Raw genomic sequence first — 26,784 nt, 5'->3', positions numbered from 1 at the left:
ATTTTGCAATTAAAGGTCGAAATCTTCATTCTTCTTCATCTTCACAATTATCTGTGACGTCACACCATGAAGCCAAGCGCCACTTCTGCATTTTTTATGGGTTACATCGCGGTACGATTGAACTCAAACGTCGAATAGTTTTCGAATATCTGCAAATATGCCTCGTCCATGCGTCCTTGGTGGTTGTTGTAATCCAATGGCCGAAAGATCCAAGGGTTTCCAGAAATTGTACCAGGTGTGTCCTAAATACCCAAGTGTGGATCGGGCCTACAAAATATTGTTCTTACTTTTTTAACGTTTTTATGTTTGGGACATTTTACAGAGAACTGTTATGAAACATCAGAGATAGCTAGATCTTGAGGTTTTCCATCACGATTGAAAGAGGTTGCCATCCCCATGATTAAGCAGAAGAATCAGCAGTCGTTCGGAACTATAGCACTATCTCTGCCGAGGTACCAGCATATGGACAAGGGCAATTTCATTGGTGAATCAAACCCCTGTGTTTGTTGCCGGGCAACTGATCTCACCTTGCCACCACCCCTCCTTCCCCCTTCCACTGTTTCGTGACATTGAAAGAGCACGGACATGAAACAACCGTCATTCAAAACTGTAAGACCATCTCCACCGAGCTGCCAGCATATGGACATGGGCAATTTGAGTGGTGAATCAAACACCTGTGTTGGTCTGCTTGTGACCGATCTCACCTTGCTAGATTTTCTAGCGAACATCGCCGCCACCTTGCCCGATGCATTTGAAGAGCTCAAAAACCCTAGCTAACAATACCCATGACGACACAACACCTCCTGCCCTCCCCCCCCCCCCCCCCCCCATTTTCACCTTCCCCCTACAATCCCCAATCACCCACAAAATACCCATCACCATCCCACACGAACACCTGGACAAGGACAAACTTGATCTTCAAATTCATTTTCATTCTGAGGGAGAAGAGATGTAATGTAATGCTGTTCAGATCCATGTTTTGTGAAAGAATATATGTGCTCTTGCAACTCAAGCGGGATCACGTGAGATCTCGCGAGAGTACGCTACAGCGTCGGCCTTGACAAATAAGGCAGTTATTTTCGACCATCTCACACCCCTCCTCCATCCCCATCAACCCGTCACTCCAAAATACCCACCACCATACCACACCCTCCCACTGCCCCCTTCATGATCGCCTGTCAATCATTTGCCTGAGCGGTGTCGGTGTTGAGTGTGTTCCGCATCATGTCCATGCCATATTTCTTCTGGAGTTAAATATAACTGATTTTATTTATCAATTCATACAACATTCCTGATAAACCGTCGATTTAATGGAGAAACAAACCTATCGATCTGTCGTAAACATTCGACCGGCGTCTCCATCTGCAATACAAACAGGGCGATCTTCACCAACACCATGTTCATCTGATTCGCTCGCACAAAGCTCAAAATGATACGGAGATACAATTCCCACAAAGTGTTTCCAGCCATAAGTAGAGACTTTGGAGAGTAAGGCAGGATGCCAGACTATATCAAAAGCATGACATGCAGTCACGTGAAAAAGTAAGTACACCCCATGTAAAGTTTTGACCTTTTCAACATATTTCAACATGCAGTTATTTGATCTTCATTTCAACAATATTGATAGATAAAGGTGATATAATATAACAAATAACCGACACCGCCCAGACTTCCTCTCTAGTCGGAGTCAACGTGTGGCCCTGAATGGGTTTCTCTCATTTCCTCTTCCTGTTCAGGCTGGAGTTCCCCAAGGCAGTGTTCTGGGCCCTGTGCTTTTTCTGGTCTTCATCAATGATCTCTCTGACTCTCTTGAAAATCCTCTCTATCTCTTTGCTGATGACTCTACTCTCTGTCGCTCCATTCCTCATCCCTCAGATCGGCAGTCTGCAGCCTCCTCACTCTCTGCAGACCTGGACAAAATCACAGACTGGGCAAACAAGTGGAACATGTTTTTCAATCCTAACAAATCTCACACTCTGACGATGTCTCTCCGAAAAGACCGACTGGACAACCCTCCCATCCACTTTCTGAATAATCCTCTCGAAGAAGTTCTGTCACTCAAGCTTTTGGGTCTCACTATCTGCCATGATCTTTCCTGGGAAAACCACATTTCAAATCTGGCCTCCAAAGCCAGTCGCCGACTGGGCATCCTCCGTCGTGCGAAGTCCTTCCTTGGCACACCTGAGCTCCTCACCACATACAAGGCTTTCATCCACAGCTCAATGGAATACTGCTCTCCCCTCTGGGCTGGTGCTCCTGCCTCACACCTAGCTCGTCTTCACGCTGATGAAACCAAAGCATTCAGAATCATTGGAATCTCCCGCGATGAAGCTAACTCCAAGGGCCTCTCACTCATTCACCACAGGTAGGTTGGTGGTCTTTCCGTCTTCTACTGACTCCTCTCTGGCCTTGCCCCCCCCCCCAGCTCACTCTGGGCTCTGTCCCGCAAATATTCCTACAGGTCGCACAAGATCTGCCTTCAACCCTCTTGTGGTTAAACTGCCAAAATCAAGACTCTCTGCTCATCATCACTCCTTCATTCCTCTTTTCTCCCGCCTCTGGAACAAACTCCCTCACTCTCTTCAATCCCACTCCACCCTCCAGGTCTTTAAAACAGCTGTTCACCACCATCTCTTATCTTCCCCCATCCAAAACCTTGATCTTTTCTACCCCCGCTAATTTCACCCCAATTCCACTTTTTTTAAATACCAACTTCTGTCCTGGAAGTCCTTGGTGTCCTTGTGTTTTATACTTCTCCCTCCCCCCCCCCCCCTTCCCACGCCTCCTCCCCCCAAGCCCTCTCCCTTCCACACATCTCCCTGCTCTCAAATGTTGTGTTTGTGTGCTTCCCCTTCTCTCCCCATCTTGTCTTCCGCTCCCTCTTTTTATATATTTTGTTTGTCTGGTTGATTTGTTTGTGAAGTAAATGTTAGCTCTTTCACGAGCCTCGATTCAGTATAAAAAATATATATATATATCATGAAACATTTACATTTTGTAGTCCATTGTATAATGTAAATGAACATAAATGCAAATTTCGCATGTGGAAAAAGTAAGTACACCCCAAAATTTATCACTACTTCAAATACCTAAAATTAGAATCAAGTGCACCAGCTCAGGTGCAAATGATTAGAACATCGTTAGAGAGGACCTTGGAGGAACCTGTCTTATTTATACCTCCAAGACATTTAGTTTGGTTTGGTCTTTGTTGTTGAAGTGTGCGGCATCACCATGCCTAGATCAAAAGAGCTCTCTGAGGCCTTCAAAAAGAAGGTTATAGATGCCTACGAGTCTGGGAAGGGATTTAAAAAGATCTGCAAACAATTTGAAATCAATCATTCGACTGTCTGAAAGATCATCTACAAGTGGAGACGATTCCAAACAACTGCCAACTTGTTCAGGCCAGGGCGCCCCAGCAAGTTCAGCCCGAGAGCAGACCGCAATATGCTGAAAGAAGTCTCGAAGAAACCCAGAATGTCATCACGGGACCTACAGGTAGCTCTTGCCACTGTTGATGTCAAAGTGCACGAGCCTACCATTAGAAAGAGGCTGCATAAATTTGATCTACATGGGAGGTGTGCCAGGAGGAAACCTTTGCTGTCCAGAAAGAACATCAAGGCAAGACTAAAGTTTGCCAATGAACACCTAGGCAAAGACCAGCACTTCTGGAACAATGTGCTCTGGACAGATGAGTCAAAGGTAGAGCTATTTGGCCACAGTACCAGAAGACATGTTTGGCGAAAACCAAAGACAGCATTTGACCACAAGAACCTGACACCAACTGTAAAACATGGTGGTGGAAATATTATGGTTTGGGGCAGCTTTGCTGCATCAGGGCCTGGGCAGCTCACCATCATAGAATCCACTATGAATTCTTCATTGTACCAGAGGGTGCTTGAGGATAATGTGATGCCATCTGTCGGAAAGTTGAAGCTCAACCGAAGGTGGACCTTGCAACATGACAATGACCCTAAACATACCAGTAAATCCACCAAGGAATGGCTGAAAAGAAAGAAATGGAGGGTTCTGAAATGGCCAAGTCAAAGCCTGGATCTAAATCCCATCGAGATGTTGTGGGGGGATTTGAAACGAGCTGTACATGCAAGAAACCCCTCAAATATCACACAGCTGAAATAATTCTGCATGGATGAGTGGGCAAAAATTTCTCCCAGTCGATGTCAGACTGGTAGACAGTTATAAGAAACGCCGACTTGAGGTTGTTTCTGCCAAAGGGGGCAATACCACCTATTAGAGCCAAGGGTGTACTTACCTTTTCCACATGCGAAATTTGCATTTATGTTTATTTAAATGATACAATGGACTACAAAATGTAAATGTTTCATGATATTCGTTGTATGATATCACCTTTATCTTTCAATATTGTTGAAATGAAGATCAAATAGCTGTATGTTGAAATATGTTGAAAAAGTCAAAACTTTACATGGGGTGTACTTACTTTTTCACGTGACTGTATGTCCAGAGTGAGGGTAGCAGGGTAGCTGTTCTTCGGCTACCTCAGGGAGTGACGTCCCTGCCCTATGCGAGTCCCGGGCTCAGCTGGCTCTGGCTGACAGTACCTGGTATGGGCCCCTTGTCCAGGGTAACCGATACCCACTGCCTTGTGGGTGGGGGAAGCCTCTTTTGGCTAAGGCTATGAGAAGGACACTCAAATAGCAAACCGCACCTGTATGTCAGCCTGGGCAGTGCGACATTGTGGATAAATGTGCCATGAAAGTCAGTGTTGGCACCAATTTGGGCAACACTGTGCTTGATCTATAAATTCATTTTCATTCTGAAGGAGAAGAGATGTAATGTCATGCTGTCCTGTTCCATGTTTTGTGAAATAATATACAGACTTGGCATTTAATATGGAATTTTTTTTTTTCTTGACTTGTTTACTTTCCTAACTCAGTATATCAATCTGGTGAGTTTCTTTTACACTTTGGTGATTTATTTGTTAAAAGAACCGTGTCACTGATCGTCTGTCGCAGCAAGAAGTCAACAACAGGATTATATCACAGGTGGCGTGGCAAAATGTACGGACAGGTGCATTTGATGATTGGCTTCACAGTCGGGTATACAAGGGTTGTTGCGTTCTGTATTAGTGGAAAACAACTGCTGCACGTCTCCAAAAGTTATTGCCGCTTCCTCTGGAGATGGTCCGTCAACTCGACAATGCTTTTTGTCATGGAGTGGTGGCTTTACGAAATTACGGCATGACACAGCGTGCTATTGCTCGGCAGTATGGCATCACTCAAGGTCAGGTGTCAAAGATCCTGAAACGAAATGCGCAGAGGAGTGTCCCTACTCCAATACCGAAGCCAGGACGTCCCCGCAGAACCACAAGCAGGGATGATCGCCAGATGCACCGGTTTGTCCGCAATGGCCGTACCAAGTCAGCTAATCGGCTTAGGGCTGAGTGGCAGCAACTGACAAATGTGCCTGTATCCAGAAGGCTAGTCAACCAACGACGGGTTCAAGCAGGCTATCGTGCCAGGCATCCCCTGAGAAAGCCACGCCTGACCAGACAACACCGCCAGCAGTGGGCCAGAGAGCAGTGGGCCAGAGAGCACCGTCAATGGCAGCCAGGACACTGGAATCACGTCATCTTCAGTGACGAGTCTAGATTTCTGGTCTATCGTCAAGATGGTCGTGTCCGAGTGTGCAGACAAGTACATGAAGCCAACAACAAAGATTGTATAGTGCCAAGAGTCCAAGCTGGAGGTGGTGGGGTGACCGTTTGGGCTGCTTTTCATGCAGGGGGCAAAACTGACCTGGTTGTTCTGTATGGAAACCTGAACCAGTTCAAGCACAGGGCCATTCTGGAAGAAACATTGCTTCCAATTGCTCGTGCAGCCTTTTGAGGAAACGTTGTCTTCCAAGATGACAATGCATGGCCTCATCCTGCTCGCATGATCCAACACTTTCTTGCTGACCGTGGTGTAGAGCATATGGAGTGGCCTGCCATGTCCCCGGATATGAATCCGATAGAGGACTTGTGGGCAGAATTAACGCATCAAATCGACCACTTGGACCAGCAGCCGACCTCTGTGTGTGAATTGCAGCAGGCTATTGTCACTGCATGGCAAGCGATTCCTGTCCAAACCTTGGCAAATCTCGTGAACAGCATGCCTCAACGTGTACGTGCTCTCCTGAATGCTCGTGGGGGTTACACGAAGTACTGAACTGTAATTTTACTGTCCGTAATCCCAGTCGTAATTTAACTTTTGTTTTTGTGATAAAAAAATTTTTGGCTAATGTGCAAAATAAAGAGATACTTCTGGAAAACGTACAGAAGTTTAACACAGTACTCTCCATGAATTGAGTTCGATATCAGTTTACATCACTTTCAAGGATCAATTTATTTGTTTCGAAATGTCAAATGTGGTTTTTGTTTCTTTTAAAGGTCACATGAACAAAATCTAGAATAATTTCAACATAATTCCAATGAACTTTTGGTTCTAAGACATCTTGAAAAGTAAGTTCACCCCCATCAAAAAAATATTCCATATTAAATGCCAAGTCTGTATATGCTCTTGCAACTCAAGCGGGATCACGTGAGGTCTCGCGAGAGTACGCTGCAGTGTCGGCCTGACAAATAAGGCAGTTATTTTCGACCATCTCAAACCGCTCCTCCAACCCTATCAACCCGTCACCCCAAAATACCCACCACCATCCCACACCCGACCACCGCCCCCTTCATGATCGCCTATCAATCATTTGCCCTGGGCGGTGAAGGTGTTGAGTGTGTTCCGCATCAGGTCCATGCCATATTTCTTCTGGAGTTAAATATAACTGAGTTTATTTATCAATTCAGACAACATCCCTGATAAACCGTCGATTTAATGGAGAAACAAACCTATCGATCTGACGTGAACATTCGACCAGCGTCTTCATCTGCAATATAAACATGGCGATCTTCACCAACACCATGTTCATCTGATTCACTCGCACAAAGCTCAAAATGATACGGAGATACAATTCCCACAAAGTGTTTCCAGCCATAAGTAGAGACTTTGGAGAGTAAGGCAGCATGCCAGACTATATCAAAAGCATGACATATGTCCAGAGGTATGGTAGCAGGGTAGCTGTTTTTCAGCTACCTCAGGGAGTGACGTCCCGGCCCTATGCCAGTCCTGGGCTCAGCTGGCTCCGGCTGACAGTACCTGGTATAGGCCCCATGTCCAGGGTAACCGATACCCACTATCTTATGGGTGGGGGAAGCCTCTTTTGGCTGAAGCTATGAGAAAGACACTCAAATATCAAACCACACCTGTAGGTCAGCCTGGGCGGCGCTACATTGTGGATAAATATGCCATGAAAGTCAGTGGTGGCACCAATTTGGAGATCACTGCGCAGCATCTGCAGACAGCTGTGTCCTCTTCTGGTCAGTCTGCTGCACCTATGTGCATCAGGCTTCACGTTGCATTTACTGCACCTGCAGCCAACGATGCTCATAGGAATAGAGGGTGAGAGTGGGATAGCGCACACCTCTATCACTTTAATCGCAATAAAATCACAATAAAAAAAGAATATAATGCATCACTTGAAATGGAAATAAGCTTACAAATATTGACACAGCGACAATGTGAATTAGTACTCCCCAAGTTGCATATTTAGGACTCACGTGTTGGAGGTGATGTGTGGAATCGTCTTCCCCAAAGTAAACGACAATGTGCTGTTCGTGAGATTATGATGTATGATCTTCTCGGTTCCGCTCACCATTTCCTTGTTGCTATTTAATGAAGACTCACTTGCACAAACAAGACAGATAAATGAATTGATTTCCTTTACTTTCTCTCGACTTTTATTTTGAAGAACTTATTTCCTATGATGAATTATTCTTTTATTACTTTCAGATATTTAACAAGAAAACAGTTCAGAAAACAGTTCCCCCGTGCTATAAATTTCCACGAAAGATCATCGTACAATAAGTAGGTTTACACACAAACTGCATGAAGTCAAGCAATAATCATTTAGCTGAAGGGTGAAATCATGGTAAAGCAAACGAATGTTTAAGTGGTGAAGCTGCTTCAATATCTAGCTATGACTGTCCATCCATCAAAAATGCAGAAGAAGAACCTTTCTACCACACTGCGTTTAATTCTAAAGGGTTGTAAAGTGTAATTATAGGGGGTTCTAAAGGGTAATTCTAATGAGTTTCGTTCATTTCTAGGCTTGCCCATTTCGTATTAGAAAAGCCAAGCTGAACTGCTTCCTTTGACACAGGTGCGATTTTTTTTAATGCAACAGAAAAAAAACCTATTGTTGCTTGAGAGGATTTTTCTGAGCAACAATAAGTAAAATTGAGGTGAAATTTGAATGAGCATCTCCAAACTCTGACCTGCAACACTTTTCATAAACTGTAATGGAGAGACCAGCCTTAATTAATGCTTCCTGCACTGTGGACTCACTGAGTGCCAAAGAACAGAAACGTTTGTTTCCAACATGGTAAAATGTCTCCTCTAAGGTGTCTAACATTACCAAATGGCCACCAGCCTTCAGGAGCCCAGCAAGGCGACCCACAGCTTGATGATACATTTCAATATCCAAGCAAGCAACCTCTAGGCAAAAGGTAGTCAGGATGCAGTCGAATGGAGGATCTATTCCGCACACTGGAGGATCTTGGTTGACGTCACAAGAAAGGACCGATTTAACTTTCCTCCGCAGCCGCTCGGACTTTGACTCACACGTGTCTCCGTTTCCTTCCAGGTCACACACGTACTGAATTATTGGGCTCCAGTTGAAAGCTTCAGGCGAGTCTTCCAGCCAAAGGTGCAACTCATTCCTGTTAACCTCTGTGAAGTCCGACAAGTAGATGTCATCAAAAGCCTCACTTGCAGAGAGTATTTGGTAGATGCTTGGTCCAGACCCCACATCCAGCAAGCGATGGCCGTGCAGATCTGAGTGGCTAAAAACCTGATGCATATAATAAAGACAAGATACATAAAAGACATGCATTTGCTGTATTGTTGATTTTCAATTAGCATATGTTGCAACCTTTCTTGTCATAAAATTCCTCCAACTGATTCACATGGATGTTCCTTTCATGGAAATAATTTTTTTAAATCAGTAGAATTTTTTTTTTTTTTTTTTTTTTTTTTTTTTTTTTTTTTTTTTTTTTTTTTTTTTGTATACTGAATCGAGGCTCGTGAAAGAGCTAACATTTACATCACAAACAAATCAACCAGACAAACAAAATATATAAAAAGCGGGAGCGGAAAACAAGATGGGGAGAGAAGGTGAAGCACACAAACACAACATTTGAGAGCAGGGAGATGTGTGGAAGGGAGAGGGCTTGGGGGGAGGAGGCATGGGAAGGGGGGGGGGGGGGTGGAGGGAGAAGTATAAAACACAAGGACACCAATGACTTCCAGGACAGAAGTTGGTATTTCAAAAAAGTGGAATTGGGGTGAAATTAGCGGGGGTAGAAAAGATCAAGGTTTTGGATGGGGGAAGATAAGAGATGGTGGTGAACAGCTGTTTTAAAGACCTGGAGGGTGGAGTGGGATTGAAGAGAGTGAGGGAGTTTGTTCCAGAGGCGGGAGAAAAGAGGAATGAAGGAGTGAAGGTGAGCAGAGAGTCTTGATTTTGGCAGTTTGACCATAAGAGGGTTGCAGGCAGATCTTGTGCGACCTGTAGGAATATTTGCGGGACAGAGCCCAGAGAGAGCTGGGGGGGCAAGGCCAGAGAGGAGTCGGTAGAAGATGGAAAGACCACCAACCTGCCTGCGGTGAGTGAGTGAGAGGCCCTTGGAGTTAGCTTCATCGCGGGAGATTCCAATGATTCTGAATGCTTTGGTTTCAACAGCGTGAAGACGAGCTAGGTGTGAGGCAGGAGCACCAGCCCAGAGGGGAGAGCAGTATTCCATTGAGCTGCGGATGAAAGCCTTGTATGTGGTGAGGAGCTCAGGTGTGCCAAGGAAGGACTTCGCACGACGGAGGATGCCCAGTCGGCGACTGGCTTTGGAGGCCAGATTTGAAATGTGGTTTTCCCAGGAAAGATCATGGCAGATAGTGAGACCCAAAAGCTTGAGTGACAGAACTTCTTGGAGAGGATTATTCAGAAAGTGGATGGGAGGGTTGTCCAGTCGGTCTTTTCGGAGAGACATCGTAAGAGTGTGAGATTTGTCAGGATTGAAAGACATGTTCCACTTGTTTGCCCAGTCTGTGATTTTGTCCAGGTCTGCAGAGAGTGAGGAGGCAGCAGACTGCCGATCTGAGGGATGAAGAATGGAGCGACAGAGAGTAGAGTCATCAGCAAAGAGATACAAAGGATTTTCAAGAGAGTCAGAGAGATCATTGATGAAGACCAGAAAAAGGACAGGGCCTAGAACACTGCCTTGTGGAACTCCAGCCTGAACAGGAAGAGGAGATGAGAGAAACCCATTCAGGGCCACACGTTGACTACGACTAGAGAGGAAGTCCGCCAGCCATGCGTGGAGATTTCCATGGATACCAAAAGAGGAGAGTTTGGTGAGCAGAGCGGGGTGCCAGACCGTATCGAAGGCATGTGATATGTCAAGGGAGACTGCTCTAATTTCCTGTTTGGCATTGAGGACCTCCATCCATCGTTGAGAAAGCAGAAGCAGCATGTCCAGAGTAGAGTGTCCAGGTCTGAAACCAAATTGATGATCAGAGATCAAGCCATTGGAGAAGAGGAAAGATTTCATATCTGAAGCAATGATGGATTCCATGACTTTGCTGATAATTGGGAGAAGGCTGATTGGTCTGTAGTTGCTGGGATCTGTTTTTGCACCTTTTTTGTGCAAAGCGGTGATGTTGGCAGATTTCCAAGTAGATGGAAGATGACCTTGAGCAAAAGAGAGGGTGAAGAGAACAGAGAGAGGGAGTGAAAGAGCGGAAGAACAGGATTTTAGGACCCGTGGGCTGATGCCGTCAGGTCCAGTTGCAGAATCCGAGTCGAGGGTTGACAGAAACTTTTCCACCTTGTCAGGAGGAAAGGAGACAGAGTCCAGGAGCAGCTGGGTACGACTGGGTACGGTGGGTACAGAGAGTGATGGGTTTGGGACACAAGATTTAGAGGCAAACACAGAGTTGAGGCATTCAGCTTTTTCGCGTGCGGAGTCAGCCGTGTGGCCATTTGAGGTGAGGGAGGGGATGGAGGGGGAACAAACACCAGAAACAGATTTGACCAGACGCCACCAGGATTTGGAAGAGGGAGACAGATAAGAGAGTTCGGTCCTGAGAACGGAGAGATATTGTTTCCTGGCTCTCCTGAGCGTGGACACACACTTGTTTCGGGCTTTGTGAAAGGAAATGAGATTTCCTTCCGTTGGATTTGCTTTCCAGGAGACGAAAGCAAGTTGTTTCTGGGCAATAGCCTCACCACAAGATTCCGTGTACCATGGACGGGAGGAAGGGTATGACAACAGAAGACGAGATGGGATAAATCTGTGCATGAGAGAGAGCAGTTTGCTTTGGAAGAATTCCCAGGAAGAATTTATGTCAGAGGCAGTAGAGATGGGAGACCAGTCCAGATGATTGATGGCTGCTTGAAGACCGTGCCAGTTGGCCTGAGTGAAATGCCAGACTCGTCGACGCTGAGGAGGCTCTCTGAGAATGGTCAGAGAGATGTCCACTTTAACAAGCACATGATCAGAAGAACCGATTGGAGCAGAAGAAGAGCAGCAGACATTTTCAGGGAAGTTAGTCATAACCAAGTCCAGAAGAGAAGATGCTCCGTTGACTGAAATCCGGGTCGGGAAATTGACAGTTTGTGTCAGTCCCAGTGAGTCACAGAAGTCCTTTGCTGAAGAGCCATGGCTGGTGAGAGAGGTACCCACACCCAGCCAACTGGCATGGTGACAGTTGAAATCACCACATATGAGGAAGAGAGAGTTGGGATGGGTAGATAGAAGTTGGTCCATATCAAGTCCAATTTGTCCAATTTGGTTTAATACCAAATCAAGGCTAATGGAAGATTGAGATGACAGGGGAATTAAAGACGATGTAGTTACATCAGCCAAAAGTAGCAGCCACTGTACAGCTCTAAACAAAAATATGTGAAGACCACATCAACCACCGCTCTGTCGCATCTGTACAATCCTCATGTCGCATCTGTACAATCCTTTGTACATTAATGACCATTCACTCGTATATTGGTTGTTTTGGTCTGTTATAAACTGTCTGACCCTTTAGACCTTTTATAACCTAAGGCCCTCAAGACTCTAAAACTTCTAAGACCCTCAGGAACTTGAAGACACTTTCGGAACCTGAAGACCATATGTACCCCCATTAGAACCCTTAGTCCCCCAAGACCACATAGACCCTGTGAGGCCTTCTGTATGAGGGCCTTCTGTAATCATACTTGAAGGTCACTAGTCATAATCAAAACGCCCCTCATTGGTAAACCACCTCAATACCAAGCAAAGAGTGTGCAAAGCAGAATTAAATCATGAAATGTATCTTGCTTTTTTCAGATCCTGCTCATCATGGATCGTGGCACAGGGAAAAGCTCCACGTGGCATAGAAAACGTCCCACGTGGCATAGAAAAAGTCCCACGTGGCATAGAAAAAGTCCCACATGGCAGAGAAAAGTTCCACGTGGCATAGAAAAAGTCCCACATGGCATAGAAAATGTCCCACATGGGAGAGAAAAGTTCCACGTGGCATAGAAAAAGTCCCACATGGCATAGAAAAAGTCCCACGTGGCATAGAAAAAGTCCCACATGGCAGAGAAAAGTTCCACGTGGCATAGAAAAAGTCCCACATGGCATAGAAAATGTCCCACATGGGAGAGAAAAGTTCCACGTGGCATAGAAAAAGTCCCACGTGGCATAGAAAAAGTCCCACATGGCAGAGAAAAGTTCCACGTGGCATAGAAAAAGTCCCACATGGCATAGAAAAAGTCCCACATGGCAGAGAAAAGTTCCACGTGGCATAGAAAAAGTCCCACATGGCAGAGAAAAGTTCCACATGGCATAGAAAAAGTCCCACATGGCATAGAAAAAGTCCCACATGGCAGACAAAAGTTCCACATGGCATAAAAAAAGTCCCACATGGCATAGAAAAAGTCCCACATGGCATAGAAAAAGTCCCACATGAGTAGTGTATATATGTTGCTTCTGGGACACTCTCATTTCCCCATTGACTTACATGTTAATTTTCCTCTTAACCTCATTGCCCATTAACACCTCTATTTCTCCCACCCTCATCGTTATGAACCTTTTGTCTATAGTACCTATCTTTAATGTTGTTCATTAGACCACTCAAACACTACAAATATTTGTTTTCCCTTATAGACCTATAATCCTTCTTCTACATATCATCTGGCAGATTATCTTTGACCCACTCAAACATCGACCCATTCACTTACATGTTAATTTTCCTCTCACCTCTTTACGAACCTTTTAGCCTTTTGACACCTATCCTTAATGTTGTTCATTAGACCACTCAAACAATGATCCCCCCTTGGGTTTTATGGTACTCTTACTCTCAATGATCCTGAGTAGACCACTCAAACATTGATCCTACAAATATTTGTTTTGTGCGTGGGAAATAATTTAATTCTCTTGCCACTCTCTTCACCATCTAATATATTAACAAAGTATATGATTGAGTTTGGTTCTTTATTAAGATATTTTAACTGAGCTAAGATAAAATGATAAACCTCCCTCAATGTTCTTGTCTGAGCGCCTCCAGTGCCGCCCACTTTTTGGTAAGCCCCGCCCACTTTTTGGTAAGCTCCGCCCATGTTTGGTAAGCTCCGCCCACTTTTTACTAAGCCCCGCCCATTTTTGTTAACCCCACCCACTTTATAAACTCTGCCATTGTATCATTTTCAGTTAAGACATTACATCATTTTCAGGGAATTTCCATCACATCATTTCCAGTTAAGACCTGCCCAGGGAATTTCCACAGGAAATGACACACCCAGCCCTTCTTATAAAAGGCACCGACAACACAGGCTTTTTCAAACACGCTTTCTGCTTCACTTGAGAATGGACTACTAGTACCGACTGCAAAGCCGCAATGAGCCGGCGAAGCCAAAACCTCTTGCCACTATTTTACCCATCACCATGGCATCAGTAGGTTAGGTAGTTGGTAGTAGGTAGGTAGGTAGTTGGTAGTAGGTAGGTAGGTAGTTGGTAGTAGGTAGGTGTAGTAGGTACCATACCTGGTAAGACTTGGTAAAAGAGAAGAGCAGACAGTCCTCCCCAATGGCAATACCTGCATACAATAAATGTCACAAGAAGCTTAAGGAAGTAACGATACGATGTGCTAGCTTAAGGCCTATTTTTAACTGGGCTTAACATACGTTTTCACAGTAAGTGTGTGTAGTCTTCTAACTTCAGTCGCTGTCAGGCGCCAGGGCTGGTTCTCTGACTCTCCGGGCACGGCGGCTTCGTCCACCAGAAGAAGTTAGCTTGCAGTGATTAATTCGGTGAATTCCATCTCAACTTCGGTTATTTCCGGCCGTGAAAAACTATCCGTATTTCTAAACTAAATATGTAAACCGCTTATACCGTATTTATGGCCGTGAAAAACTATCCCATACGGCCGCGAGATTTCTAAAAAATAATTTTTCGTCAATGTGAGAATATTTCACGCCGTTTTCACCCTCCGAAACGCGTAATAAGCTTGAAAAAAATATTTTTCAAATGCTCGAATCTCATTGGTTCTGGTCTTTGATGACGATTTTCGTTGAAGATAACGAGCTTGGTCTTAACGTATTTTAATTACTAATGAGAGGTTTCATTAGATTATGAATCAAAGAACGACGGGTGAAACAAACTCCTATTGAACTTTTTCGCAATTGTTTTATGCAAACCTCCGCATCCGGTCGATGGCTGTCTCCAGCACTCCATCCAGTGAAAAAATATTTTTTCAAATGCTCGAATCTCATTGGTTCTGGTCTTTGATGACGATTTTCGTTGAAGATAATGAGGTTGGTCTTAACGTATTTTAATTACTAATGAGAGGTTTCATTAGATTATGAATCAAAGAACGACGGGTGAAACAAACTCCTATTGAACTTTTTCGCAATTGTTTTATGCAAACTCCCACATCCGGTCGACGGCTGTCTCCAGCACTCCATCCAGTGAGCACTTTCATTTTAGAAATTTTTTGCAAATGCTCGACTCTCATTGGGTCCGGTGTTTGGTGACGCGTTTTGTTGAAGATGACCAGGCCCGTGCGGGGCGATGTTGGTCTTAAATTATTTTATTAATACATCGGAGGTGCATAACATTGTGAATCAAACGACGACGGGTGAAAGAAACTCCTAATGAACGTTTTAAATTTGTTATGCATACTTCCGCCTCCGCAAGATGGCTGCGCCCACTGTGCTTCGGATTCTCGAGCCATGCCATAATCAGGTTTTCAACATAATACGTACTCGTTTACTGACAACACCGGCTTCGCCAGCTACTATGCCGAAATGGAATGGGATAACTTTGCTATTCCTTGGAGTCCTACTACCTGTGTAGAACTCAACCTTCAGATTGATGAACTGGACTCGAACCTCTTATCAATGGAGGTAAGTTTGTTTATTTATTTATTTATTTATTTATTTAATTAATTATTTATTTATTTAATTATTTATTTTAATTTTTTTTTTTTTAGATGAGACTCGTGTAAGAGTTAATAAAGTTTCTTTTAATATTCATAGAGCTTGATTTATACAAATAAAAATATTGTATTAAATTAATACATTGTTATTTTCTTTCACAGGAAATTGTATCTGAGATACGAAATGAAAATTCTGCTTTTAACACAACTTGGGATGAAGTTATTTTTTTGTTTGAAGACATTTTGAACAACCAAGACCCCCAGAACGAGTTCTACCTTGATGACCCAGCCAAAGAGTTATACCTTGGAGATCCACAAAATCCTGAAAAAGAGTTTTACCATGATGATACTTGTTGTGAGTTATCAAAACAAAACCGACTGAACAAGTTCTACCTTGATGAGCCAGAATACAAGTCATACACTGGAGACCCACAAATTTCTGAATATTGGGAAAGGGGAGTTCTCCCTGATGGTCCGCAGTTATACTATGTGAGACACATCATAGAAACCCTAAAAAATTGGGCAAGGACAGTTCTCCCTGATGGTCCGCAGTTATACTATGTGAGACACATCATAGAAACCCTAAAAAATTGGGCAAGGACAGTTCTCCCTGATGGTCCGCAGTTATACTATGTGAGACACATCATAGAAACCCAAAAAAATTGGGAAACGGGAATTCTCCCCGATGGTCCGCATTTATACTATGTGAGACACATCATAGAAACCCTAAAAAATTGGGCAAGGAGAGTTCTCCCTGATGGTCCGCAGTTATACTATGTGAGACACATCATAGAAACCCTAAAAAATTGGGAAAGGGAAGTTTTCCCTGATGGTCCGCAGTTATACTATGTGAGACTTATCACGGAAACCCCCAATATTTCTGAAAATTGTGGTTCTACCTTGGAGACTTGGAAAGATGGTTATATTTTTGGAGACTCGGAATGGGGGTTTTGTTTTGATGACTCGGAATGTGATACCTATCTTGGAGGCTCAACAGGAATGTGGTTATACCTTGGGAACTTGGAAAGTTGGTTTTATTTTGGAGACTCTACCTGTGGGGTCCATCTTGGAGACTCTTTGGATTCTAAAGCAATGAACAATGTTCTTTGTTTAATGACGCCTGATTTAAGCAATATCAAGAAAGTTCGAGGAAGAAAATGCTGGAAAATTCTTTCTTCCCATTTCTACTTCTTCAAACTTGAAAGCCTTGAAAGACAGAATTGGGAGAAGAGGAAAAAAAAAAAATGAAATACGTATTTTAAAAAAAGAAGCAAAAAAAGATTATGTTAGGGTTTGGGTGGGATTTTGAATGTGAAGGTTAGGGATGGGGTTGGGTTAGGGATGGGGTTGGGTTAGGGTTGGGATTTTGAATGTGAGGGTTAGGGTTGGGGTTGGGTTAGGGATGGGATTGGGTTAGGGTTGGGATTTTGAATGTGAGGGTTAGGGATGGGTTGGGTTAGGGATGGGGTTGGGTTAGGGTTGGGTTAGGGATGGGGTTGGGTTAGGGATGGGGTTGGGTTAGGGATGGGGTTGGGTTAGGGATGGGGTTGGGTTAGGGATGGGTTGGGTTAGGGATGGGGTTGGGGTTGGGTTAGGGATGGGGTTGGGTTAGGGATGGGGTTGGGTTAGGGATGGGGTTGGGTTAGGGATGGGTTTGGGTTAGGGATGGGGTTGGGTTAGGGATGGGGTTGGGTTAGGGATGGGGTTGGGTTAGGGATGGGGTTGGGTTATGGATGGGGTTGGGTTAGGGATGGGGTTGGGTTAGGGTTTGCATATTATTATGACTCACTCACACATACACACACAAATGTTAAGCCCCAACTGAAAAGTTGAGGGATTCTGTGTTTGGGGTTCACAGATCTCAAGAACGTATCCCCATTATACACAAACAAAAGATAAGCCCCAACTAAAAAGTTGTGGGATTCTGTGTTTGGGGTTCACAGATTTAAAAACGTATCCCCATTATACACACACAAAAGTTAGGCCCCAACTAAAAAGTTGTGGGATTCTGTGTTTGGGGTTCACAGATTTAAAAACGTATCCCCATTATATACACACAAAAGTTAAGCCCCAACTAAAAAGTTGTGGGGATTCTGTGTTTGGGGTTCACAGATTTAAAAACGTATCCCCATTACATTTTATTTATTTATTTATTATTTTCAAGGGTATTATCTGCTTACTTGTGTTTTTTGTAATTCTTGCGAGTAAAATGAACCCAAGATTTCTTCTCCATTTAAATCATATAATTTGTAGGTCCAAGGAGCTGTATCCATTACATCAATGATTTTAAGTAATTAACGAGTCCATTTTTGTGTATAACCTTTCTCAAAATGACTTTTCCATTTGTATATTCTTACAATATCACCAACTTTAAACTTGGGCTTTCTCAAATTAATCTCCTTCTCATATTCTAATTTTGTAAATGTTTCCGATGGTTTTGATTTTGTTGATGAATGAACAGTATTATTGTAATTATCTGCAATATCCTGAATTAAATACACCCATTTTTGAGAACCGAGTTTTGTGAATTTTTAATATAGTCTCTCTTTCAAAGTACGATTAAAACGCTCAATAACAACTGCTTTTCCTTCATTAAAGGTGCTGTATAATTTAATACCCTCCCCCTGAAGAAATTTCATAAATATTTTGTTATAGAACTCTGTTCCCTCATCGGTCCACAGTTTCTTTGGTTTTCTTTTATCCCTATCAAATAATAGCTTAAAGGCTAACATTAAAGTATTACCTCTCTTGTTTTTCAAAGGAACAACCCAGGCAGAACTACTCCTCAAATCAATAACGGTTAAAGCATACCTCTATCCCTTATCATTATTTCGTTCGATTAAATCAGCGGACCATATGTGGTCAGTGTATTTAGAATAAACTTTCCTTCTTTTAAACTTTGTGATTATAGATTTATGTAATTCATTAGCCAAAAGCTCCTCAGTCTTGATAACATCATTGGAGTTTAATAGTTTTTTGGGGAATAACCAAGACCAAGTTTCAATTTAACACTTATCATTTTTTTCACAATAAACCTATCAACTTTCTCTCTCAATGGTGGATTTCGTATCAAGGACAAATTATACAACATTTCTCTGTCTGCTTCATGTTTTTCATCCAATATAGTGGTATTCCCATGAGCAATATCATGCTTCATACACACTTCATCAACCTTATTTTTTGGCTTAGACCAAGGTTTAGGATTGTTAGCCTCATCTAATCTTTTATCCAAGTTTGTTCCAGGACCACAGAAAGAATACCCTGGAAGGTGTAATTCCCCCGGAATTCCAGTTGTTGTAAATTTACTTCCTGACAGAAACTTTTGTTTGTCTCCTCCACTTTTAGGAGAGATGAATTGGCACTTTTTAGAGCCACACACTTGACATATTCCTTTTTGATAAACTCTATTATTTTTAGCTTTAACATAAGAGATATTTTTAGATTTAGTTTTCTTTTTACATTTGAGACAATAACTCATATTTATTTATCAGAAAAAGTCTGACAGAGTATTTCAACATATACATTTCTATCTTAATTTTTAAAACATAAAGAATCCTTAGGAATGCCTTCACTCTCTCCTCCATTTATTTACAAATAAAAACCAACTAAAGTCAAGAGCATCATCAACCACATAATCTTTGTCTTCTTCATGTAAATCTCCTCGCTGAACTCATCTCAACCATTTTTAAAATCATTATCTTAGTAAGAGTCGTTAATTCTTTATTTTCCTCTTCGGTGCGTTGAGATTGATTTATTTGCTGTAATACACTCAATCTTTTATGAATCTCACTGATTTCCATCTTTTTATATTTTTCCTCCCTCTCTCTTTGCTCCCTTTCCTCCCTCTCCTCCTTCTCCTTTTTCTCCCTCTCCTCCTTCTCCTTTTTCTCCATCTCCTCCCTCTCCTTTTTCTCCCTTTCCTCCTTCTCCTTTTTCTCCCTTTCCTCCTTCTCCTTTTTCTCCCTTTCCTCCCTCTCCTCCTTCTCCTTTTTCTCCCTTTCCTCCTTCTCCTCCTTCTCTCTTTCCTCCTTCTCTCTTTCCTCCTTCTCTTCTTCAACTCCTTCCCTTGCTACCCTTGAGTTTGAACCCCAAAGAATATTATACATATACTCATCTGGATTTTGAGATATTCTTGAATCAATAATTATTTTTCTCATAATAGGATACCAATAAGATTTGTTGACGATTTCTAAAAGAGTTTTATATTTCATAACTTTGAGAAGTTCATTTTTATTTAATATTTTAAACAAGTCTCTATTTGTGGGTTTAACAATATCAGTAGAAGGCCAGTTTTTAATGACAAAATTGCCATGTATATGCTCCACATCATAAGGTATGTAATACCGAGCACCCTTTTCTTGTAGGTATCCTTGAATACAAAAATTACAATTCTCTTGTAGTCTTCTTCCTGTCATTTATGTATCAGAAATATATGTGAGATTAATATTATGACAGGTAATACCACCCCATCTTCCCACTACCAAATCGGTTTGTATTCCTCGGCTTTCTATCCTTATCTCATTACCTTCCTTCTTTGTCATGCTAACCATCGCTATCCTATCATATATTTTTCTTTTCTTAAAATCATGTATTTGTTGTTTACTAATTGTACTTCCGCATAAATCCTTATCCTCGCCAAGCGGATAATATTCTTCTTTACGAGACTGATTCAAATCATGTAGGTCTTCTAAGTTTATTGAAAAATACCAATTATACCCTAAATCAGGCATATCATACCCCCATTTATTAATTCGCATATTAACTATATGTCCTTCTTTGTAAAATTCAATTGTAAGCAGGTAGTTAAATTCAATGAGGAAAGGTGTATGGTTAGTATAACCAGGTGTTGTGGTTGTAAATTTTACTTGTTTAACAAAACGTGCTGTTTTCTTTAAAAATATATATTGTGATAAATCACTGAATCTAATTAAGTCATTCGCATCTGTAGGGTTTGGATAATTGATTAATTTATAAGTATTCTTCATATTAATATTTTTACTTATACTATATATTTGTCGTTCAGCCTGTGCCTTTGTATAATAATTTGATAAATCAATATCCTGAGAGGATTTTCCAAAGATAGATCCATCTTTTCCAACATAAGTCATTTATATTAGATTAAAAATGATATCATAAAAATTTTCATTATTGTTGAGTTGAAATAATACATATAAACATAATTGACCACAACATTTAGAATTAATTTCTTGAACTTGAAATGTTTGATAAATACCATTCTGTAAGAATTGTATTACTTCAACAGGTGGTGGCATACCATAACTATCAAAATAATATTTATCCTGACTATTATGAAAACAAACCCAATGAGAACCATTCTGTGTGTCTAAATTCATAATAATATTCTTTGTATTCTTATTTATATGTATTAATTCATCTCTCATACAAATAACCACATGATCAATTTTTAGTGTTTTACAATACTTAGCTAGTTCTATATTTGCCGTTGTATTCTTTCCAAATTGTTTAAACCATTTATCCATTTATTTATGAGAAAGATACAATCCATTACCCCGTTTAGTTAGTTTGTTGACGTCAACAACGTTTAGTTAGTTTGAGTTTAACACCCGCTTGAGCGATAGAGGAAAGCATATCTCCAACCAACAATCTGGCTTTATCAGGTAGACTTTCAAGTTTTTGAGCAAAATCTACAATTATACCACTTCCACTAATTTGTTTCTCCAACTCCTTGTTATGTCTTTCCAATTCTTTTTGAGCTTTTAGTTGTGCCTTCCTTTCGTGAGCAGTTTTTACCGCTGCTGAAATACCACCAGTCAATGCTCCCGCCGCACTTCAACCAGCAAATAAAGGAATTAGAAACGGGAGAAATCCTCCTCTTGACACGTCTATTGAATATTTCTTTAACATAGGTTTTGTCATTTTAATTTTAAGTGAACCAGTATCATTGTGTTTTTACTTGTGTGTGTGTGAGTAAAACATCAATTCTTACAGCTCCTTTTCTTTGAATTGTATTAACATTAATAATACAAGGCTTTTGATTTTGAATACAAGATGTTAATTTATTAAGATTGATTTGATTAACATATACCGGTTCTTTCCGACTCATTTATTTATGAGAAAAAACCTATGTGATATTAATCATAACACCATTATCTGTATTAATCTGTAATTCTGTTTCCTCCAAAGGCAAACAATAAGCATCAACTTCTTCATTCTCTCCTCTTTCAATGTATAGAGAAGTATCCACTCTATTAGACTTTATAGTTTCTTTTTGAGAACTCAGGTCAATTGCGTAGATCGTATGAAGTTTTTGAAACGCAACCATATCCAAAATAGGGTCATTATTACCATTACTTTCACACACCTTTTGATAAGACTTGTAGGCTTCCGCATAATCATTTTTTTCCCAATCAATTTCCAATCTATCTCGCGGATAAAATGTTCCATCAAGAGAAACCCGAAGTTGTTTTACCTTAGCATTATCACACAGCGCATTATTCTTTTTAGTACCGTCCTCCCCATCTGGTTTTTTAAAAATGAGCCAGAGGTATCGTGGCTTTCCTTGAAGAACACCTAAATTCCAAGTGTAGGTAGTGTGTTCCAGTTTAACGTGTTGACATCTTCTTTTAAGGTATGATACATTTAGCGGGGTCTTTGAGTTAAGTCTTTTATTTAACATCTCTTCCATTTTAAGATTAGGAGTATATTCACTGATATACCAACACAAATCATTAATAACAAATTTATTATTGTCGCCAAAAGCATTTTCAGCCCCAAAAAGCAACCTATTTACATTATCATTCCTTTGTAGTTGAAATCTAATTTTAAGACCATACAAAACTTTATCATAATCACAAAATCCAAATATACCTTTAAGAGGTACTGCTACGGTAAAACTATTCTCTGCTTTTGTTTCATCCTTATACATTGCCTTCCTTTGAATATAACCAGGGTCAGCATTTGTTCCCGTTGACATATCAGGAATAAAACCTTCAACAGCTCCCTTACCCATTCTATCACTAAACGAATATAGTGTAAATTTCATCATTTCAGATGTAGCAGAGACATAATCAACCGCTTCAACCTCTTGTGTTCCAATATACAGGAGGACACTGTCAAACATTTTCCAGAAGAAATCATTTACGAGTGTAGCATTAGTATTATTCGCAGCCTTAGTGAATTTAAATTTACACAGCAAGAAACTATCAGCTATATTCAAGTAAGTTTGTTGATTATTTATTTCAAAACTTTTTGTTCCGTTTGAATTCCAGTCTGTTCCTGTTATAGCATTTACCTTAAAATAGTCTTCCTTTTTAGTGGAGTTTGAAATGATAATCGTATCATCCAAATCATAGATACTATCAATCGCTTCCATACTTGTATTTATATAGCATTAAAATTGTTGAAACCCTGACCCAAGTATTTTAATGATTTTTTGTCGTTCTTGTGAAGATAGTTGAGTTTTACCTTTTTTTATTTCTTTGATTGCTTGTAATTTATGAGACTCCTTTTGAGCATCTTTTATACTCTTTATAGCACCCGCAACTGAGCCCACGGCAGAAGAAGTTGAACCAATTAGGTCTTTATGTTTAAGAATGGTTGAACCAATACCCATTAGAGTATCAATTATCCCATCTCCTTTATTTCTAAATTGATGACCTTCACCCCGTTGTCTCTTTGGTTTATAGTATCCTCGACCAAGAAACATACCTTCACCCTTATAGTATGGTGAAAGGAACATCCCATCCCCTGTAATTACTTTATATTTTCCCAACTCGTGTTTTCTCACAATAACCATTATTTATTTATTGAAAAACTTCACGTAGGTGAATTCTGATGGATATAATTTCTTCATTAAAGGAGTTCATACGATTATCTTGATCGGTTATCCTAAAATTTACTCTGTATATGGTTTTTCCTGACACAGGTAAATAGACAAGATTTTTTGGTTCCATATTGAATTTATAACCAATCGGTGTTGAGTATGCGCTGAATGAAAATATTGTATTTGTTCTTATTCCATCGTTATAAGCACCCGAATCACACCCGTCAATCAAATCACAATGGATTAATACTGAATTTATACCGGAGGATATTTGAATGACATTATCACTGTAAAACGTTCCGTTAGTTTCAATCTTTTTTGAAGAGAAACCCAATAGCTCTCCAAACGATTTTTCAATCGTGAAATCAACTTTATAATTATTTTTAAGTTTAATAGTTGATTTTGAAGTGTGTTTTTGAATATCTATTACAATATTTTTTGGTTCATCACCTTTTTCTTTCATAAGGCGAGAGACTTCAGAAGATATTTGAGAAATCTCGTAAGCTCCGGGTGAAACTGTTATAGTTTTGTACCCACTTCCTGGATTATAAATAAACTTGTTGTTTTTCTCTGTGATATTAAAAAGTGTATTGTAAGTCTTGTTACGAATTCCGGGTTTATGGGGGTTACAATTCAGGTCATTTCTTATAAATGTATATTCTATTAAAGGTTGTTGTGATTAAAGGGGTCAGGAGCCCTTCTGGGAAAAACGAGACCGGAAACGGGATCGTGAAGAAGAGGAGGAGGAAAAGAAAGGGCGATCTTAAGCTTCGAGAGCTCCGACGCGAGATCGTTACCTACTTTGGAACGGAGTTGGAAAAGCCCGTCTGGGCGAGAGGAGTTACCTGCGGGGGTGATTGATTGCCGGTTACGTGTCCAGGTGCCGTGTGGTCCTGCAAGGAAACAAGAGCCCGGCGCTGTTCGCCTCGACGCCTACGAGGGCGTGTACGGGTCACACCTTGGGCCTGGCGTGCGCGAAAGAGATTGGAAGGAGACGGTTGAGAGTTGAGACGGCAGCTCGAGACCGAGCCGCCGAACATAAAGGACAAGGGAACCGTGCCTCTGTGAACCGAAGTCCAAGCGTCCAGAGATCGCTGGATTACTGCGGAACCTGCGAAGTCGGGTAGCCTCGCTGAGGTTGACGAGTATCTTCACTCCCAGCCCCGGATTGGAATCGGACATTGATTCCCCGATCGCTGGATCGACTCGACGTCACCTGGGAGGCGTGCAGAGACATTGGGGGCAAGGGCCGTGAGTGTTGGGGGGTTAAGGTGACGTCACCTATAGTATAGATAAGGATTGCATGGAAGTGCTGTAAACGCATTGTGATTCCTGTGCGGGATTTGGGAATATATTGGGTTTGTTCGTAACCCTGGGTGTGGACTCGTTATTGATCGACTTATTTTCACCCAAGGACCATACATCTTTCTGCCGGGGCTCCCTTCGAGGTTGACCCCGTAACAGTCTCCATTGACAACAAAGAAGCCTCATATGAGGTAAGGGGGTCAAGTTGTAGTGGGTAAGGGAATGAAGCTGTGTTATCACTCGTTGTGAAATTAAAACTAAGAATTGTGCTTCTCATATTATTTAATATCTAATAAAATATCTTTGTATTGACATTTATTAATTATTTTCATATTCATCAACTGATCTAAAATGGCGGATGCTTCATTAAAACAATTGTTGTTTCCAGCCTTCTTACTACCTAACAACAATAATAACCTATTAACTAATTGTGATGGGTCATTTGGAAGAAAGCTAACACCCGAACCAAGCTTACTTAAAGCATCAATAATATGTTTCTCCTTCTCATTCTTCTTACTTTTACCGGCAACAGAAACTTCATAATCAAGTGAGTTTAGTAAATCAATATATACCCTATCTTCCGCATTTTCCATATCAAGTGGTTCATCAAAATATTTTGAACCGCTGAATCCAGAGTTTGTTAGAAGAAACATTAATCTTGGAGTTAATTCAACATTTGGTTGAGCAGAACTTAAGAACACCAATTTATCATTAAATATCAATAACTTTTCTTTCACAAGATGGAACTGTGCTGGTTCTTCTGTTGGAATGAGACCTGCTCTGGTTTTTGAACCCACCGAATATTCATTGTTTTGAAGAGCTTCCACAACATAATTAGGTGGTTGATTTACCTCCTCAAGTTTCCGAAATAATCCTTCATCATCATATTCTAATTCTCCAAGTTCTTGCGCCGTCATTTGACTAAAATCTTTGAGCATTTGAAGTTTTTTTGGAGTAAATTCTACTGTGGGAACTGTAGGTGAGTGTTGAGTTTTCAAAAGTGGTTTTAAAAATTTCTCTTGTTTTCTTTCAAAGGCTTCTTCACCAGTTAGTTTCTGTCTCCGTTTCTTCTTTATCTCTTCCTGTTGCTTTACAACTTTTGAAACCAACTCTTGATGTTCTTTAAACTTTCTTGCTCTTTCTTCGGTATTCATCTTCTGTATTTATTTACTGAAAAATATCATTTAATGAATTGTAAAGGTCAATGGGAATATTTTCCTTTTCTTTGTCATTATAGTAAATGTGTTGAAATAAAATCGTTTTCTTTAAATATTTCATCAAATTCTTTATTGGTATTAATACAAGTTGTTATTTCTTCTTCACTAATACTTGTATCTCTGCTTTTCATACGTTTGCATTGAGTCTCCTCATTGATATCAAAACCGAATGATAAAATCTTAACTCCATCACCACACAAATGTTTAATAATTTGTCTCATTCCTTCAGGATTCGTTTCTAAAATCCCAACACTGTTAGATTTTACTTTATTTTACTCACTCTTACAATGTGAATATTTTGTAGAACCAAGAGAGACCTCCTCAAATATTTGAACTTCGTTCCTCAATCGCATATGTTTCTCCATTGAAATGTAGTAATAATCTTTCCCTTCTACTTCTCCTGGTCGCATTGCTCTAGTTGTAGTACTTACAAAACGAATCATAGGGTGGTTTTTTAAAAAAAAAAAAAAAAAAAAAAAAAAAAAAAAAAAAAAAAAAAAAAAAAAAAAAAAAAAAAAAAAAAAAAAAAAAAAAAAAAAAAACTTACAATCTTTTCTCATTTATGTGTGTAAAATATCAGTTAGCATCTCATCTTGTTTCACAACAATATATTTATATTTTCCAATCGTGTGTTTCATATAATTTTCAAATTCTTTTTTACTACATAACGTAGAGCAATTATCTCTCCAAAAATTATTTACATCTATTGAATTTAACTTAAATAAAATAAAAGTATTGGCATTGTTTCTTATTGAGCGCCGAGGGAGTTGAAAATATGACTGACTAAGATAAATACAATTACAAGAAGATGTCTCCCTCTTGTATAGTAGCTGTCCATTACTGTTTGGTTTCTCTCATTAACACAATCATCAAAGATGACGAGGTTCTTTTTTGATTCATCTAAATCTTGAGGTGAAGGTATATC

At 40.7% G+C, this 26,784-nt stretch overlaps 1 protein-coding gene and 1 long non-coding RNA gene across 3 annotated transcripts in view; both read right to left on the bottom strand.

Moving 5' to 3' along the window:
• Window positions 1-26,784, bottom strand: part of LOC144893324 (uncharacterized) — a 64,796-nt gene that overhangs the window by 20,598 nt on the left and 17,414 nt on the right. Inside the window, exons 2-3 of one of the 2 annotated variants that reach the window (XR_013624390.1) lie at window positions 24,183-24,553; window positions 16,433-16,739 (exon numbers count right to left, since the gene is read on the bottom strand). This is a non-coding gene — a long non-coding RNA (uncharacterized LOC144893324). Of the gene's footprint in view, window positions 1-15,599; window positions 16,740-24,182; window positions 24,554-26,784 lie in introns of those variants that run through there. The other variant, XR_013624389.1, reaches the window with a different exon arrangement.
• Window positions 7,781-26,784, bottom strand: part of LOC137416431 (nicotinamide N-methyltransferase-like) — a 35,625-nt gene continuing 16,621 nt past the window's right edge. Inside the window, exons 2-3 of the mRNA XM_078783705.1 lie at window positions 14,140-14,192; window positions 7,781-8,919 (exon numbers count right to left, since the gene is read on the bottom strand). Coding sequence (XP_078639831.1) covers window positions 8,263-8,919; window positions 14,140-14,192 — 710 coding nt within the window. The 3' untranslated portion in view covers window positions 7,781-8,262. The remainder of the gene's footprint in view (window positions 8,920-14,139; window positions 14,193-26,784) is intronic.

This window comes from Myxine glutinosa, chromosome 8 (genome assembly GCF_964187855.1).
Source record: "Myxine glutinosa chromosome 8, kmMyxGlut1.1, whole genome shotgun sequence".
NCBI classification, from domain to species: Eukaryota; Metazoa; Chordata; class Myxini; order Myxiniformes; family Myxinidae; genus Myxine; species Myxine glutinosa.
The sequence above is the reverse complement of the archived record's forward strand: the minus strand, read 5'-3'. Positions and strand labels throughout refer to the sequence as shown.